Here is a 15,882-nt window from a genome sequence, read left to right on the forward strand (position 1 = left end):
AGCATTATAACAAACAGATGATTGTTTTTCAAGGATCATTGAATTGTAATTGTCCTTTTAAATGTTCACCTTCCAAGTATAAGATGGAAGAATCACAAGTGTCCACTACTATCTCTATCAGGTAAGAACAAGTAGCAACATAGTACATGATAGCACATATATTCTAGCAGTTTGATCAACAACTACATGACCTTACTTTGCTGCTGGAGTAGATCCGAACAACAGACTGCAGTGCAGCGGCACAATAACAAAATTGTCGTGATGATTTGGCAGTAATCATGGCTGAAACTTCAGTACTTCACCTTTAACTATAACTCTCATCCTACAGAGCACCAGCTTAGCCATGGTTAAGTTTGTCTAATTCTTCTGGTAGCAAGTCTTGCTAAAATGTGGTTCACCAATCATGAACAGAAGTTTTGGAGTGTCAAAATAATCACTAACCGCAGGTTTGCTTCAGATGCATAGCACAAAAGTTACTGCTCTGCAACTCCATTTGAAGCAGCTTCATTCTGCATGCCGAGTTCCTTCTTGCAATTCAAGTGTTGCTCTCACGTATTGCCCCAGAAACACTGTGACGCCTTTTCCTCAGATTAACCTGAATTAGTTGGCTGTAAGATAAAGATAGAGAAGGGATAATGCGGAAAAGACAGCACAAAGAATGTCATATGCATCTAATTAAAGAAAATATGAAAATGAAGAAAGAACAGAGTAATTGAGTCAATTACATCATTGAGATGTAAATTCCCTGTAATCACAAAAAAAATAGCAAGTTAATGTTGTGAAGCCTACACAAACCACCAGCAAAAGCTTGACAAATTAACCTGACCTCTGCACTTTTTAGAAGTTCACCTCTCAACAGACAGTGTAGATTCAAAACTTGCCTACAACAGGATTGTGAAGGGAAGCTTTTACTCCATTGGTCAGACAAGTAATTAAGTGAGAACTTGACTTTTGATTCAGTTCGATGGGAGACAACATTACTGAAGCAACTAATCATCATTGGTGAATGGTTAACTTGATTCATTCAGTACGCTTGGGATAATAAACTTAAAAAGCTACACTGATTTTAGCTTGCTATATGACAGTATTGCTTCTGTATGACTATGTCTCACAAGAACTAGCGTAACTATTTTACTTTGTCAACAAGTAATCGAATCCGCATGGCAAAAATCCCAAACTTTTCACCATCTTTTTTGAAGCAAAAAAAATCTGTGAACTTTCTACAAAAAAAACTTTCTTTTTCATCATCCACATCATCCTATATGCATATTGCACTGCTTAGAAAAATTAATAGCCGGACTACCCACTTGTTTACCTCATCTGAAATCAAGACCATCAGAGTAGTCATGTCTAGATGAGAGGAGACTTCTCAACTGATCATAGAATCCATTGTTATCAGGATATTTTATGATTATTTAGCACCAGTTATTTACAGCAATAAATGACGTTGATTTTCCAAAAGCCACATTTTAGGCCTTTGCAGGGTCAATAAATCATAATCTAATCAAACAAGTTCATATCAAGATTGGTAAAGTCCAAGCCTGCATACGGATAGACCAAAGGATGACCAGAAATGTCCAGTCCTACCTATGGTGACAGTCCAGTACGTTATCAAATGATCATGCCAATTTCCGTTGATCTCAGTGGCTTTCAAGAATTTCCAATAGATCCCAACAAGTACAGTCATTTTGAAAGGGAAAGAAAGGAACAAAAAGAAATTTTATGATATAATTCAACATCTGATCAATTCAGCTGATTTATACTGATTTCAGTCCTAAATCCTTAATTAGATCCTGAACAGCATCCTAAGTTTGTGGACTTTGATGTGGATACAGATCTACATGTATAACCAAATTGGGCCAAAGTAGTGAACTCTTGTTAAGACGTGATATGCACATGTGCGGCATATTGTTGGCAGCACCACATAGTTTGATAAACCATGATAGTCTAACACTGCAAAAGTCTAGCAGAGGTGATCTCATCCGATTGATATCCAGTACTGTGAAAGTCCAATTAGAAAAAAATGTACAAATTGATGTGTAAAATAAAAGTCAAACTTTAAAGAAAAAGCAACAAGGAAAATACAGAAACTGAAAATTAAATTTCAGTTTCAAATCTTTATCATGTGAATGTCAGATGCATATCCTAATGGCATACCTCGGAAGATAAAGGTGGTAAAGACGATTGGTGTGTGCTTGTTCCAGGTCCTGCTTCCTTTCTGATTTCTTGAAGTTGACAAGATATTTCATCTAAAAGTTGTAAATTGTTGGCTTCCTTTTCTCTCTGTTCCGCTGACAAGTTCAACTTTTTTCTTCCTTGTTGAATTAGCTTTAGCCTTTTTCTTAAGACCTCAACTTCATTTTCAATTTTAAATCTCTCATTGTCGACTGCTGATGTTGAACTCCTCCTTGGATGAAACCATGAGGCCCTCTGTCGTGAACTATCCATGGAGTGCCCAGTCTTTGTGTTATCTGAATGGCTTCTATGGATATTCAGTTCGACATATGTCCATCTTGTATCTGAATCAGGTGTTGAAGGATCATCAAGTACATCTGTCATGGATGGTTCATTTGTGGTGTTATACTCGTAATATGTGCTTGAAGTGCATCCCTTCTGGGAAAAGTCCATCTGTTCCACATTTTCATTTTCATCTGGATCTGTTTTATCATTTATAACATGTACATCAAGTACGGATGCATCAGTCTCAAACTGAAATGATTCAGTAGTTGTTTTAGGTGTATTTTGACCATGCCTCATACATAAATCACCAATAGGAACTTCTGTCTTAATTTTTCTATTTCTTGCAGTATCTTCATCATTTGTGTCGGAAGTCAGTTCATGACTTCCGGTTTCTTCCAACTCATCTAATTTGCTTAATTTCTCACAACCAGATCTTTCTTTCTGCATAGAAGATGTGAAGCCTTCCATTGTCACCATGCTTTTGTCCTGCACATTGCACTCATCTCCAATGTCTGGTGTTTTTGGATGAACCTTCTCCATATTATGCTTTTGTATTGCATTTTCGGCTACACTAACCGACATGGGCATCCTGTCAAAATGAGAGATGGAGTTCTGTTTCTTAGCAACCAAATGCCCACGATCATCAAGAAATTTCATTTTATCCTTCAACTTTTCCTTTTTCTCAATGGATTTATGAATCTCTTCTAACACGAGTTCAGGGTTATAGGACGAGCCAAAGGAAGGACAGCGATTCTCTCCCAGCAGCTGTGCCACATCAATCTGATAATTCTCCAATGGCTGCTGAACATCACCATCATTGAACATCATGGCCCGATATGCTTCAACTTCCTTTTCCAGAACATGTTTCTCTCTTTCCTGCTGCAATATTATCTCCTTAAGAATCTCCATCTCTTCCTCGTCATACACGGATTTCTCTACGACCATCCTCTGGAACTGCCGAGCTTCCATTTCGATAGAAGCCTTCTCCTCCTGAAGTCGCGATATCATCGCCATCGCTTCATCAGCCGCAGTAGCAGAAGCACTCCTCTCTTTTTCTAGATCAAGATAGAGGGCAGCAAGAGCAGAGCGCTCTCGATCAAGCACCTCTTTCAGATCTCTTATAACGATAGACTCATTTCCTTTAGATCCACAAACTTGCTTGAGGCCACATGAAGTGTCCTCGGTAAACTGTGTTTTGGTGCTTGAGATATGATTCCCTGCCATGGTACACAAAGAACCTGTGATAGCAAGTTGCTTGTTTTCACACATTCTATATTAAGCTTCGAATCATACAGGCATTTCAATATCAGCAAAAGTGTACCTAAAGAAATTATGAACGTGTGACGGGAGATTAACAAGTTATGAATGCTCACCTAAAATCCGATCAGGTGAGGGGATGTCTTCAAACCCTCGCCGCTGCACTTTGCAGCTGAAGGGACTGTCAGCTGTTCCTCCTGTTCCCCATCCAAACTGCAAAGGTGGCGAAAGTGAAGCGGGCCGAGATATCCTCCTAACTATCATACTTTTCCTCCGTCGCTGCCGGCGGTGAACGGCCGGAGGTGTTTCAGCATGGAGAATATCTATTCCATTAACAACATCCATCTGGTCTCTGCCAAAATAATTCCCAGATTCCGCTCCATCAGGCAGCTTCAACCTGTTCGACGCACTGGGTTTCCAGACAGAGCCACACGACTCCTCCTGCTGCCCTCCTCCTCCTCCCATATCTGGTACTCCTCGAGTGGCGGCTCCAAAACCGCAATCTTTAACAGCATCATCATCGTCGTAGCAACAGCAGCGGCGGCGACAGTGACGACAGGCGAAATCGAAAGGAAACCTCCCGCGGACAGCCACGTGAACGCCTTCGATCTTGCGGACGAGGTATTCGTCACGACAGGAGCAAGGGAGGGAAAGGCCGAAGAGGGCGAGGAACTTGGAGGCGAGGTAGGTGAGGAAGGCGCCGCAGAGGAAGAGGTAGGCGAGGGCGAGGTCCAGATAGGCGCCAACCAAGGAGGGCAGCGTCCAGCTCCGGATCACGCCGCAAGCGGGGGCGCTCGCCATTGCTGCTGCACCCATCACGATGGGAGATGGAGGTCTCGGTGAGGGAGGAGGAGATCGAGGAAACGCAGCCGATTCAGGGAAAAGAGCAATGTATTTGCCCTGTCGGGTCGTTCAAACTGGTTTATGGCGCGTGCTTTTCACGTGCCATGTGGAATAAGTAAAAGAAATGGTTGCCATATACATGCATCATAATAATATGAAGCAAATAAAAAGAAGGTTGTCATAAATAAATAAAATATCTCCTAATATTATAATAAATGAAATTATTTTGTTTCATAAGATTATTGCCTTCAAAAATATATCTATTCATAGGGTTAAATGAAAATATCTCTTTTTTTTTATCTATTCTAATAGAAGGAGACTGAATGGAGATGTTTTGATGCCCTTTCAGAAAAAATATATATATGGCGGAAGAGATAAATTGATTTATAATGGTAAAAATATTTATGAGTATTAATTTGGGTCCGGTGGTACTAAATACTAATCAAATTAATGTCTAATTATTATCGCATAATAGGATATTAGAATATATAATAGGGAATACGATAATAATTAAAAAAAAAGTGAGAAATAGTCATCAGTGGGCTCTAGAATTTTAACAAAGATTATCTTTTGGAGCTCAATGTGCACTTGCAAATGCTTTCCCAATATAAATACCTCTAATCTTTGAAAGTTCTCATTTGAATTTTTTTTTATTTGTAAAGAGTAAATAATGATGGTAAAATTTAAACTCGATAAACTATCATAACTTTTATTAATTAAATTAGTTAATATTTTTAATTATGTAAAATGATAAGTAACGAAAGGGGGATTCGAATTCATAACTTTTATGATAAATTATTTTTATTGGATAAACTAATTGACACATTCATGTTTAAATGTTTATAACTATACTCTCCAACTCAATCTTATTTTTGATACTCAGTCTCAATAATCAAGTGTGGTCGACTCAATAACCATTTTATTACCTTAATGGATTAACGACCTTTGTTTATCTTAGATTAAGATTATAAATTTATTGATCTTAAGTATGAATTGATATTTGATAAATTTTATTCAAATCGTATATGTTGAAATACTAATGTTATATTATAATTAGTATTTTAGTATTTACGATATACTAATATAATTTTTAATTCATGAAGATATCTTATGATATTATCTAAAATTATAAGATTGTCACAATGATTTAGTGAGAAATTAACATGATTTATATTTTCTATAATGTGAATTTTTATTTATTTTATTTTTTAAAAAACTAGTTTTTATATTTATTTATATAATTATATTTTTTATATACTCTATATTTGGGCTATATGAAATTTTTTACAATATTACATATATATACTTATTAAATTAAATAAAAAAATATGTTTAATTATAAATAAATATAAACAAAATTAAAAGGATAAATTTGTCATAAAATATTAACACATATAATATAAAGCTTTTATTTATTGTTTATTCAACCCTTAAATAATTTCATAACTACACATTCCCTAAAAAAAATTTCTCTAATTATATATTAAAAGTATAAATAAATGTGTTGTGTCAAATGTCAATGCCCCTCTTCACCAACAAAGATATTTTGGAGTGAATTAGCTGCAAGGTGGTGACAAGTCAAAGGTTGCTTGGTGACTATCTAACAAAGGATACAGATGTGGTGAAATGAGATCTCACCAAGGGATTTTAATTGGATGTCTTATGCATATCATAGCAAAACTTAATAGGATTTTAATGTTTATTATAGCAAAGTGTAATGTCAAGTGTTTTTTTTTTTTTTAATTGCGTTAAAAATTGATCGGAGTAATTATTATTATGTGAAATATAAGAAAAATAATTCTCTCACTAATTTAAGCCTAACTCGGTCCAGAGGGCAAAACATGCAATGCGACCAAAACCACATCTGCATGGATACCAACTTTGTCATGCTCTTATCCTTTTACAGACTAAGGACAAAAAGTGGGACCCATACTTACAATATCTCTCAAAATATTCAACACTTAATTTCATGTGGGAAAAATAGTTTTATACTGAATATTTATGTGTTTTTGATATGGTCAAATTATTTTTTCAGTGCCTTCCAATAATGTTAAACATTTTATTATCTTTTAATCATGAATGACTAGAGGAATAATAACGTGAAAAAAATTTATTTGTTAGGTTAATAATAATACAACATTTAGGATCCTTTTTAATATTTGGAAATAGCGCATTCGTCCGTTCAATAAACTAAAGTGAATTATTACTTATCACGATTATTATCATATTTAAATATTTATTTTTTTAAATATATAGAATACATTTTTTAAAGAAAAATATTAATTTAATTTGAGTTTCAAAATCAGTATACTAATCTTCAATGGATTATTAAAATAATTAATTTTCGAGGGATATATATATATATATATATATATATATATATATATATATATATATATATGTGATTTTATGTAATATATAAATGCAAATTAAGAGAAGATAAAGGAAAGAACTATGGAAAAAAATGTTTAAAATTAAATTATTATTTTTATTATTAAAAAATATTTTTATTGCAGAGTAAATAATTTTTTAATAATAGAAAAGGCAGAAAAATTCCCCATCCCAAATCCCACATCCCTCTGTGTTCCCTCCTCGTCCCGCCTCGACGCTCTCTCCACCGAGAATGGACGGCGCCGATAGCGCCCTCTCCGCCTACTACTCGCCTCACCACCACCGTGGAGGCGGCGGCGCCACCTCCTCTTCCGCCCGGAGCCCAATGTTCTCCGCCGCCCCGCCTTCCTCCGCCTCCGGGGCGTCCGCCGCCTACGCGCCGCCCCCCGCCGAGCCCGTCCGTAGGAAGCGCGGCCGGCCGAGGAAGTACGGCCCCCCTTCCCCCTCCCCTTCCCGCTCCGCCTCCCAGATGATCAACTCGCCGACTCTGCCTGTGCCGTCTTCTTCCCCGACTTCTCCTTCCGCCTTTGCTCGCCTGAGGGACGGCTCTTCCGCGTCACCCTCCTCGTCCAAGAAAGCTAAGCTCGCAGCACCGGGTCAGTCCAATGCTTCTTGCCCTTTCTCGGTTTCCCTTTTTGATGCTTCGGTTCACGATCTGTTTCTTCTTCATTGCGCTGGTGCGCTTGGTTTTGGCTTCGTACTGCACGAGAAAGATCCTGGCCAATGCCAATTTTGATTAGTTCTTCATGAACGAAGGGACGCTTGTACGTTTCCTTTAGGGCTCAGATTGGTTTCATCTGTAGGGAGATTAGGTGCTTGTGGATGGCTTCTGCTGGAATAGAGCTTCGTAGGGTGTCATGACTCCATTTCATTTTACATTCTAGAAAAAAAAAATGAAAAACCTAATTTTAGTAACAATAGAAGATATCATTTCTATACATCATTATTTACAACTTTTGACGTAATTAGGGCTTGAGGTTTCTGAATATAGTATGGTCATGTCACTGAGCTTATTCCACTATTCAATAACTCAGACTATATGAAGCAGCAAAATCCTTATTGTAAGCGTTGAGGTCTTAACAATCATGGTAAGTGTTAAGCCAACTAGTTTCATTGATAGCAAATAAAATGGGCCCACATGAATCATGTCACTGGATCTATTCTTTCTTCTGTTGATGCTCACCAGGGGATACTGATTTTGGTTATTTTGCCAGCTTGAAATATGACTACGTTGCCTTGTCGGGTTGCTTCCATGCCTATTATCTTTATCCTTATCATTAATTAGGATTGAACTAAAGAGTCTTTTGAGATAAGGAGTAAACACGAAAGCTATAACTTGAATGTGCAACAAAGCTTGTTTGATTATTTTGTTGCCTGTTATGGTTAATTAATCATAAGTATGGTAAGGAGAATGGATTCTCTCTTTATTTTTATTGGGCACCTGTTCAGTGCCTGGTTTATCCTTGAGCTATGATTGAGCTAGAGGCTACTGATTTTGGTTATTTTGCCAACTTGATATATATGACTACATGGCCTTGTCGGGTTGCTTCGATGCCTACTCTATCTTTATTTTTATCATTAATTAAGATTGGACTAAAGAGTCTTTTGAGATAAAGAGTAAACTCGGAAGCTGTAACTTGAATGTGCAACAAAGCTTGTTTGATTATTTTGTGCCTCTTATGGTTAATTTAATCATAATTATGGTAAGGAGAATGGATACTTTCTCTTTATTTTTACCGGGCACCTGTTCAGTGCCTGGTTTATCCTGGATTTATGATTGAACGTATCTCTATTCACATTGTTATATTGCTTAAATAATAGGATTGAGATGATAGTGATGTATATCTGGCACATTGGCTTAGTTCAGGATGAGAAACACCAACATTTGAGTCCTTTATTTTTTGGTTTTTGGGGCACATGATACACTTTTTTTCTGTCATGATTGATCAATTGTTATCACCTAATTGCAAAACTAACCAGGATAATGAAGTTTGGACATTAGGTCAGAAAAAAAAAGGGGCAAAATGCATGAGGCTCTCACCGATGCAGGCTCTAGGGGATTAGTATACACAATCTTACCCTACAAGTAGAGAGGTTGTTATATCATTCTACCGAGACATGCTCTCATTAGTTGGAATATTGTTACTCATCACACCAAAGTTTCTCTAGATAATGTTGTCTTTGGAACTAAAGTATTGCTTATCTCATGTTGCTTGCTTGTGGTATGAAAGAGTGATTTCCAAGTCAAAGGATAGGTTCAGCATTGGTTTCAGCCCAGGAATTAAGTTTGCTTACTAGTTCATACTATGGTGATGATTTATGTCATAAATGATTTGCTAATTTTGTTGAATACTTATTATTGCAATTATTCCAAGTGTTGTGAAAAGTGGAACTAGCACATAGGAGGCCTAGGTGCTGCATAACACATATGATGTCCATGGGTTCATTTGCAAACATATGAGGGATCCATGTTAAGAATATGAAAATTTTTATTTTATAAATAATAAAACCATTTAATACTTAGATATCCATCTATGCATTTAGGGAAAAATTCAACATGTCAGGAGTTGTTATAAAACTAGAAGACCAAACAATATATAACTTTGATAAAGATTCATGGATCAGCCAAGGTAGATTCTGTTGCCAAGAAGAGTCAGGAAGAGAAGGATTACTAAAAACTGTAAATAAAGTTTTAAATTCTCTTAATTTAACTCAGGATATTACATTTTACAAGGTTCAGTTGTGGCAAAAGATCTATATGGCCGGCCCCAAATAGTTGGGACATTACAACTTCGAGTTGTTGTTTGTCTAAGTAGCAACTCTTTTCTTTTATTTGCTATTGTAACACTACTGTTCTGTGCACCCAATAATTAATGACATGTTTTGAGTTTCAGTTATGTTGAGTCTGCGTTGGTCCTGTTGCCATAGGTCCATCCTATGTAGAGGGTGCCTTTTGCCTATTATTGGCTTGTGCCAGAGATCATATGAAACATTGGCATGTCATCGGCATGGAGTTCAAATAACAGTGTTTTCTTTGCTTTGTGACTAAATCATATTTATATCAAATTAAATGTTTCAGCATCCCATTTATTAACTAAAAATATGCAGCTACAAAATTTTCATTGCCAAGCGTTCTTTTGCAGGGAATGCAGGGCATGGGTTCAAGACACATGTGATTACAGTTGTAGCTGGAGAGGTGTACTAAATTTTTTATTCAGTTCACTTCCTAAGTCACAATATCCAACTGTTCCATGATCTTGATAAATTTAAACACAATAAGCCATTAGTGAGAATTATATTGAACTCTGGGACTAAAAGCATTATCTTCATCAATCTCTCCTTCTTATTGAATAGTATATCAGAGGTACTAAAATTTATTTCTGGGAACTTCATTTCTATCAGTTTTATTTAATTCTTTATTCTTCTCTTGGCATCTAATATATTTGGTCTTGTTGCCACATAGTCTAAAACACTTATATTATTTTGGGTTGTATAAATAAAATCAATTGATGATTGCACTAGGTAGTTGCAGCAATTGTTGTGCTGCATGATTCTAGATCATGGTTAGTTGCACTAGATTCAGAGAATGAATGTAAGTTTCTGATTTTTACGCTTATGTAGCCTTCGTAAATTTATTATACAATTAATCCTCAATTTTGATCTCAGAATCTTCCTCTAGTTTGTTGGATAGAGATAATCCATATTAATCATCTACATTGTAAACCTGCATGTTTTTCACAAAAAATGTTATATTTTCACAGAAATTTCTTATTTTATTTATTGGTGTTGATTCCTTGAATTGGATCTCTTTTTCTTTCTCTTTTCGGATGTTAAAGCAATTTAAAGGATGAGAGGTATTTTATCTCTGAATGCTGGTGATATAAAAGCATTTTCACTTATCTCTGTAGATCTATGCGGCTGTTGGACTAACAGGAAGCAAGAAAATGTAGATTAGGAATAGGGGTCTCCATGAGTGGATGTCATAATCTTATAAGCAAGCAAATAACCAGACCAGTGATTTTAGAGATCAAATTGGACTGATCCAGTAGTCTGTCTGACCTACAATGTTAACAGTAGTGACAGTCCCTTTATTCTTCAGGCTTGTTGTGAACCTTATTGATATTTTATGTTCTCATGACACTGGCAATTTGAGTACTATAAATGGGTCCACTGAAACTACCCTTTTCCTATATGTACCTATATGTTTGTTTGTTTTTTGTTACTGTACCCGAATTACACTCATTTCTGATCTATGCATTTCTTTTTTGTAGCAGAAATGATATGCACTCTATGTTGGTTAATAAACCTGTTCATGAAAGGTATTTGTCTTGTTGTATCTCTTTGTTTTTGTCTTTGTGTCTTTGTAGAAGGTCTGTCTTTTGGTGAGTGCATGTGTATAGTTATATGAAGAGATGAGTGTCCTTTGGTGTAGAGGTTCATGTTATGTTTTCTCCATTTTATTAGGGTCCCACTGGCTGTTTTGTTGTAATGGTTTAAAAACAGTGAGAGGTGTTCCAAGGAGGGGGGGGCGGTGGGTCAAAAGTGTCAAAAAGATGTGGTCCTGTGGTCCTATCATGGAAATACCCATATCTCCATATCTTTTTATGTTATTTGGGAGTACCATGATAGTTTAGGTGCCACTTATATATATGTATATATATATATGTATATGTATACATATACATATGTATATGTATACATATACATATACATATACACGCGCGCTTTGTTTGGTTTACTCAACTTAAAACATTAGCGGCTAATTCATCAATGTAGTTTTAATTTGTAGAAGGAACTGATTGCATTCTATTTATTAGTTTATCTTTTTGATTGATATAACACACAGATATATGCAACAGTAATATATTTTCTATTGGCAACATGGTAACACTGAAAATTTTACTTTTGACAAGGATGTGGCCCAGAAAATTATGTCATTTGTACAACATCTCGAGCACACATTTTGTATTCTCGCAGCATCTGGTTCAATTTCTAGGGCATCTCTTAGTCATCCGGCTGTCTTTGGAGGATGTGTAACCTATGAGGCAAGCTGATCTTATACTCTCATTTCTGCTTTTTGGCCTCTCTGCAATCTGAACATATGTTTGAATATATACATATGCACACATGTATACATGCATACACATATATGAAGCAAAATTGGATTTAAATAAGTAAAAGCGAAACACAAAGTTAAAACTTTTGTGCTTGTGCACCTAAGTTACTCTATTTGTTTATATTTTCCATTATCACTGTTGCTTCAGTAATAGTATTTCTTAAGTGCACAAACGAGCCATATTTGTATACTCATTCAAGGGAGTGTTCATTGTTCACTGTTTGTGCCATTTTGGCAGTTCATTGTTTTAAATTTTTGCCGAAGTAACTTCATGATCTTCACCATTGTTGTGAGTTTGATTTTATGTGCTATGATCTCAGGTTTGCCTTTTCCTTAGTTGTGTTTCCATTATATGCTCTCTCTTACAAGCATGCGGATGATTGAAATTAGACTTGTGGACAATTTGGCTGATTGAAATTAGAAATATCTGCATTAGAAATGCAATGTGATTGTAGATGCTGCATCTAGAGAGCAATTTGGTTGTTTGGTTGCATATATTCTGGCTACAATTTGCATCTATTTTTGTTTGGTATCCTGCATTTTCAAGGACAATTCATTCATGGTTGGACTTTGGAGTGGCAGCAACCACTGAGAGCTATAATGGTAGGATGACAGGGGCCAGGAGCAGCTTTGCAAGGGGTACATGTTTAAAGCGGATAGTGGTTGTGGCATGCAGTCTTGAGAAATTAAGTTGCAACTGCACATGCAGTTTGTAGATAGAATGATCCTGTACTCATTGAAGTGCCTGAAATTTTCGTTTTATTTATGATCTTTGCCATTAAGTTGTTATCCTGTGTGTTGCAGTATCCAAGTGATATAATCCACACCACGAATGGACATTCCTGTCAGCAGACTGCTTGTTCTCTTTATACAGCTGTATTCAGATATATAATATTAATATTTTGAAATATATAATCGATATGTCCGAACCAGGATTAACTAGGTGGTGTGTCCGGTACAAGCCCTGTGTTGCTCAACACAGGACTTGTACCAGACAATAACTTTTCTTTATTTTTTAGCCTTATTCAGTTTTTTTCTGAAACTTGGGTATGTACTGACGTAGGGCACGGTATTGCTGGTACATCTCGGGCCCATACCGGTTGGGTCATGAGTCGTACGGTCCAGTATCTGAAATTGAAAACCTTGCTTTACTCTCACATGTATTCTGGTTATGTAAATTATCCATCTGTTGTTTCCTTTTGTGCCAGCTCAATTTTGTCTTTTTAGTTCTCTTGCCAATGCAACAGTTTATTAGTTATGCGCACTTGTTAGCTCTATCATATAGTATTCCTAGTTTAAGCTATTTGGGGCTTATATCGTGGAAGACAAATATAGCATTATTTACTTCTACCTGCAATCTAAGTTCTTTAGGAAGCAACCGCTCTACACATTTGTTAAGACGTCCTATATAGCCTTTTCCAGGGAAGGTTTGAGATTCTATCACTTTCTGGGTCTTTTGTGCACAATAGAACTGATGGGGCATCAATGAAGATGGGTGGGCTTAGTATATGCCTCTCCGGTACCGATGGCCGTGTAGTGGGTGGTGGAGTCAAAGGCCCTTTATTGGCTGCAGAGCCTGTACAGGTCAATTATGGATCTGGTGTTGTTATCCTTTTTTTTTCTAATACCAGTGTTGTACTACCATTAATGGTCGTTTTTAGTTGATGCGGTGCAGGTAATTGCTGGATCTTTCATGGCTGATAGTGATGGAGACTTCAGTGATGCTAAACCAGCAGCTGCTTCTGCTGGAAAATTATCCACTTCAGTACAATCTGGACTAGCATTAAATCCAGCCACACTTGGATCCTCAACAGAATGTACAGGAAGATTTATAAGAAGTAAAGAAAATGACGTTCACCAAAATTTTGCTGGAAGTGAAATTAATCATGTGATCCAGTCTCCAACAGATTGGACAGGTTGGTCAATAATTCTTCAAGTTCCATTCAAAGTCGCTTCTTCCAAGTTACAATTGCTTTGTATAAAGTTGATCATACCAAATGTCGGCAGACTGCATGATGCACCTTTCTGGTGGTGCATTTTTAGGTTTTGCATGGGCATGCCATTTTCCTTTTTATCTATCCAGGAATTTGTTAAATTGTGGTAATTGGATGTAATATTGGAACTTAGATAGCACAGTTGCTTCTCTACCATTTAAATAGTTGTTTAAATCATAATGTTGGGTAGAAATTTCTTGGCATTGCAGCTGTTGGTTACCAAGAACTCAAGTAACAATTTATTGTGCTTAGGCCTGTTTGTTACTATCAATTAATGTACTATTCTTGGATTCAGTTTGGAGTTTGTGAAGCAATAGCTTGATCATTTTATTAATGGAAATGAGATTACCGGAGCATATTCACTGAAAAGAACACCTTGTCATGTAAAGCAGGAGGATTGCTAGTTCTACCCAGAAGAGTCTCTCTTCTAGCATGCCTACTCATTTGATTAGAAATCTATTGGATATCAAGAAACAGTGATATTCCATTTTCTTGCTTTGCAGGAAGGCGAGACGGTGGAGCATGTCAGTTCTTCGGTGACGAGGAGGATGAGAACATATAGGTGACAGAAGATAAATGTCAAGCATCCTGCTGACCATAATCCAAAGTTGACTTCCAAGGCCTTCACCGTTGTATCCATGTACAGTTTTGTTTTAATAGTGTGGAAATAGATGTGCCCCAATATTGACTGAATTCCACTACACTATAAGGCACAAAAGTCCTCCGTTATTAAGACATCATCTTCTCCACAATTGTATTTCGGTCGAGATGATTCAGGTAAGATTCTGTAACCAATAAGACTTATCATGTACTTAGTAGAACTTGTTGTAATGATGATCATATGATCTGATCATATCATACATGCAAAAATACCCCTCTACTGCTTTCTTTCTGGCTTTCTTCTACAGTGTAAGGTTCTTTCATGCATCTGACTAGAGATAACTTATTTAGTGGATCCTTTTTGAGAGATGAGGCGTTTCTTACATGGTGGATGGACTGCCTCTCGTTATCTTTGCTGGAAGATGAAGAAAGAAAGATAATAATACTTAAAAGACCGTCACAAACGATGATACAAGCGTGAAGGCGTTGCATCCCGACGCTCCTGCCTTCATGCCTTCGGTCTTGTTACCACTTTACCAGCTTCGCCCGAGCAGAGAGAAGAGGAAGGAAGCGTGGCAGTGGAGAGTCGGAACAGGGCTGCATGCTGCTGCTGCTCCTCCAAAATCGTCTTCGACGGACGCAGGTAGGCGCTTTTATCTCCGTGTCACTTGCGTTCCGCAGCGTGATCACGGCGCTCTCCTTCTTGCTTTGGCCCTCGAGAAGCATGTCAAGGCTGTGGCTCAGTACTCGGAAGGGAAGACGCAACAATAACAACGCTTCGATTGAGCTTCACGACCGTAAGCATATCGATGACAAAGTCAGCAATCAAAGTGTAAGGAATTCTTGATTATGTTATAGATTTAATATAATATATTTAATTAGTTAAAATATATTATAGAGTTCATTATATTTTTATTATGATTATCGATCAATAGAAAGATATCTTCTCTATCTTCCCTTAATATCTTCTTCATCTTCCCTTATAAAACTTTCATGGACTAACCAATCAAAGAGATTATAGATATTCTCTCATCTATCCTTGCTTCCTAATCCATCGCTTCCGGATCTTATGACTATATACGTATAGATTGGATAAAGATTTTCTAAATGACATCAAAAAGCATATTGTATATTTAATCTATTATTATTTGATTTTAATTTTTGATATTAAAATTTTTCGTATAACAATAGCATAATCATGATTTTTATGCTTATAATTGG

The 15,882-nt window shown here is 36.6% G+C and overlaps 2 protein-coding genes across 2 annotated transcripts; one reads left to right on the forward strand and one right to left on the reverse strand.

Annotated features, from left to right (window-relative positions):
- Window positions 1–38: 38 nt before the first annotated feature.
- LOC135607750 (uncharacterized) lies at window positions 39–4,676 on the reverse strand. The gene is made up of 3 exons (XM_065099793.1): window positions 3,834–4,676; window positions 2,158–3,677; window positions 39–595 (listed from the first exon to the last, which is right to left on the reverse strand). Exons 1-3 carry the CDS (start codon window positions 4,531–4,533, stop codon window positions 536–538), a joined length of 2,280 nt encoding a protein of 759 aa, XP_064955865.1. The 5' UTR covers window positions 4,534–4,676; the 3' UTR covers window positions 39–535.
- Window positions 4,677–7,113: 2,437 nt separating this feature from the next.
- Window positions 7,114–14,953, forward strand: LOC135607751 (AT-hook motif nuclear-localized protein 14-like). Its single transcript, XM_065099794.1, has 6 exons — window positions 7,114–7,547; window positions 10,095–10,147; window positions 11,865–11,996; window positions 13,490–13,651; window positions 13,743–13,983; window positions 14,565–14,953. The coding sequence occupies exons 1-6, from the start codon at window positions 7,184–7,186 to the stop codon at window positions 14,621–14,623; spliced, it is 1,011 nt and encodes a 336-aa protein (XP_064955866.1). The 5' UTR covers window positions 7,114–7,183; the 3' UTR covers window positions 14,624–14,953.
- Window positions 14,954–15,882: the final 929 nt, after the last annotated feature.

Source organism: Musa acuminata, chromosome BXJ2-3, assembly GCF_036884655.1.
Source record: "Musa acuminata AAA Group cultivar baxijiao chromosome BXJ2-3, Cavendish_Baxijiao_AAA, whole genome shotgun sequence".
In the NCBI taxonomy this organism is placed as follows: domain Eukaryota; kingdom Viridiplantae; phylum Streptophyta; class Magnoliopsida; order Zingiberales; family Musaceae; genus Musa; species Musa acuminata.

Coding starts and splice junctions, on each gene's coding strand:
- LOC135607750 (XM_065099793.1), bottom strand. CDS start 4,533: ATGGGTGCAGCAGCAATGGCGAGCGCCCCCGCTTGCGGCGTGATCCGG. Junction 3,678..3,833: donor CTCACCTGATCGGATTTTAG/GTGAGCATTCAT, acceptor GTACCATGGCAG/GGAATCATATCTCAAGCACC. Junction 596..2,157: donor TACCACCTTTATCTTCCGAG/GTATGCCATTAG, acceptor CAACTAATTCAG/GTTAATCTGAGGAAAAGGCG.
- LOC135607751 (XM_065099794.1), top strand. CDS start 7,184: ATGGACGGCGCCGATAGCGCCCTCTCCGCCTACTACTCGCCTCACCAC. Junction 7,548..10,094: donor AGCTAAGCTCGCAGCACCGG/GTCAGTCCAATG, acceptor GTTCTTTTGCAG/GGAATGCAGGGCATGGGTTC. Junction 13,984..14,564: donor GTCTCCAACAGATTGGACAG/GTTGGTCAATAA, acceptor CTTGCTTTGCAG/GAAGGCGAGACGGTGGAGCA.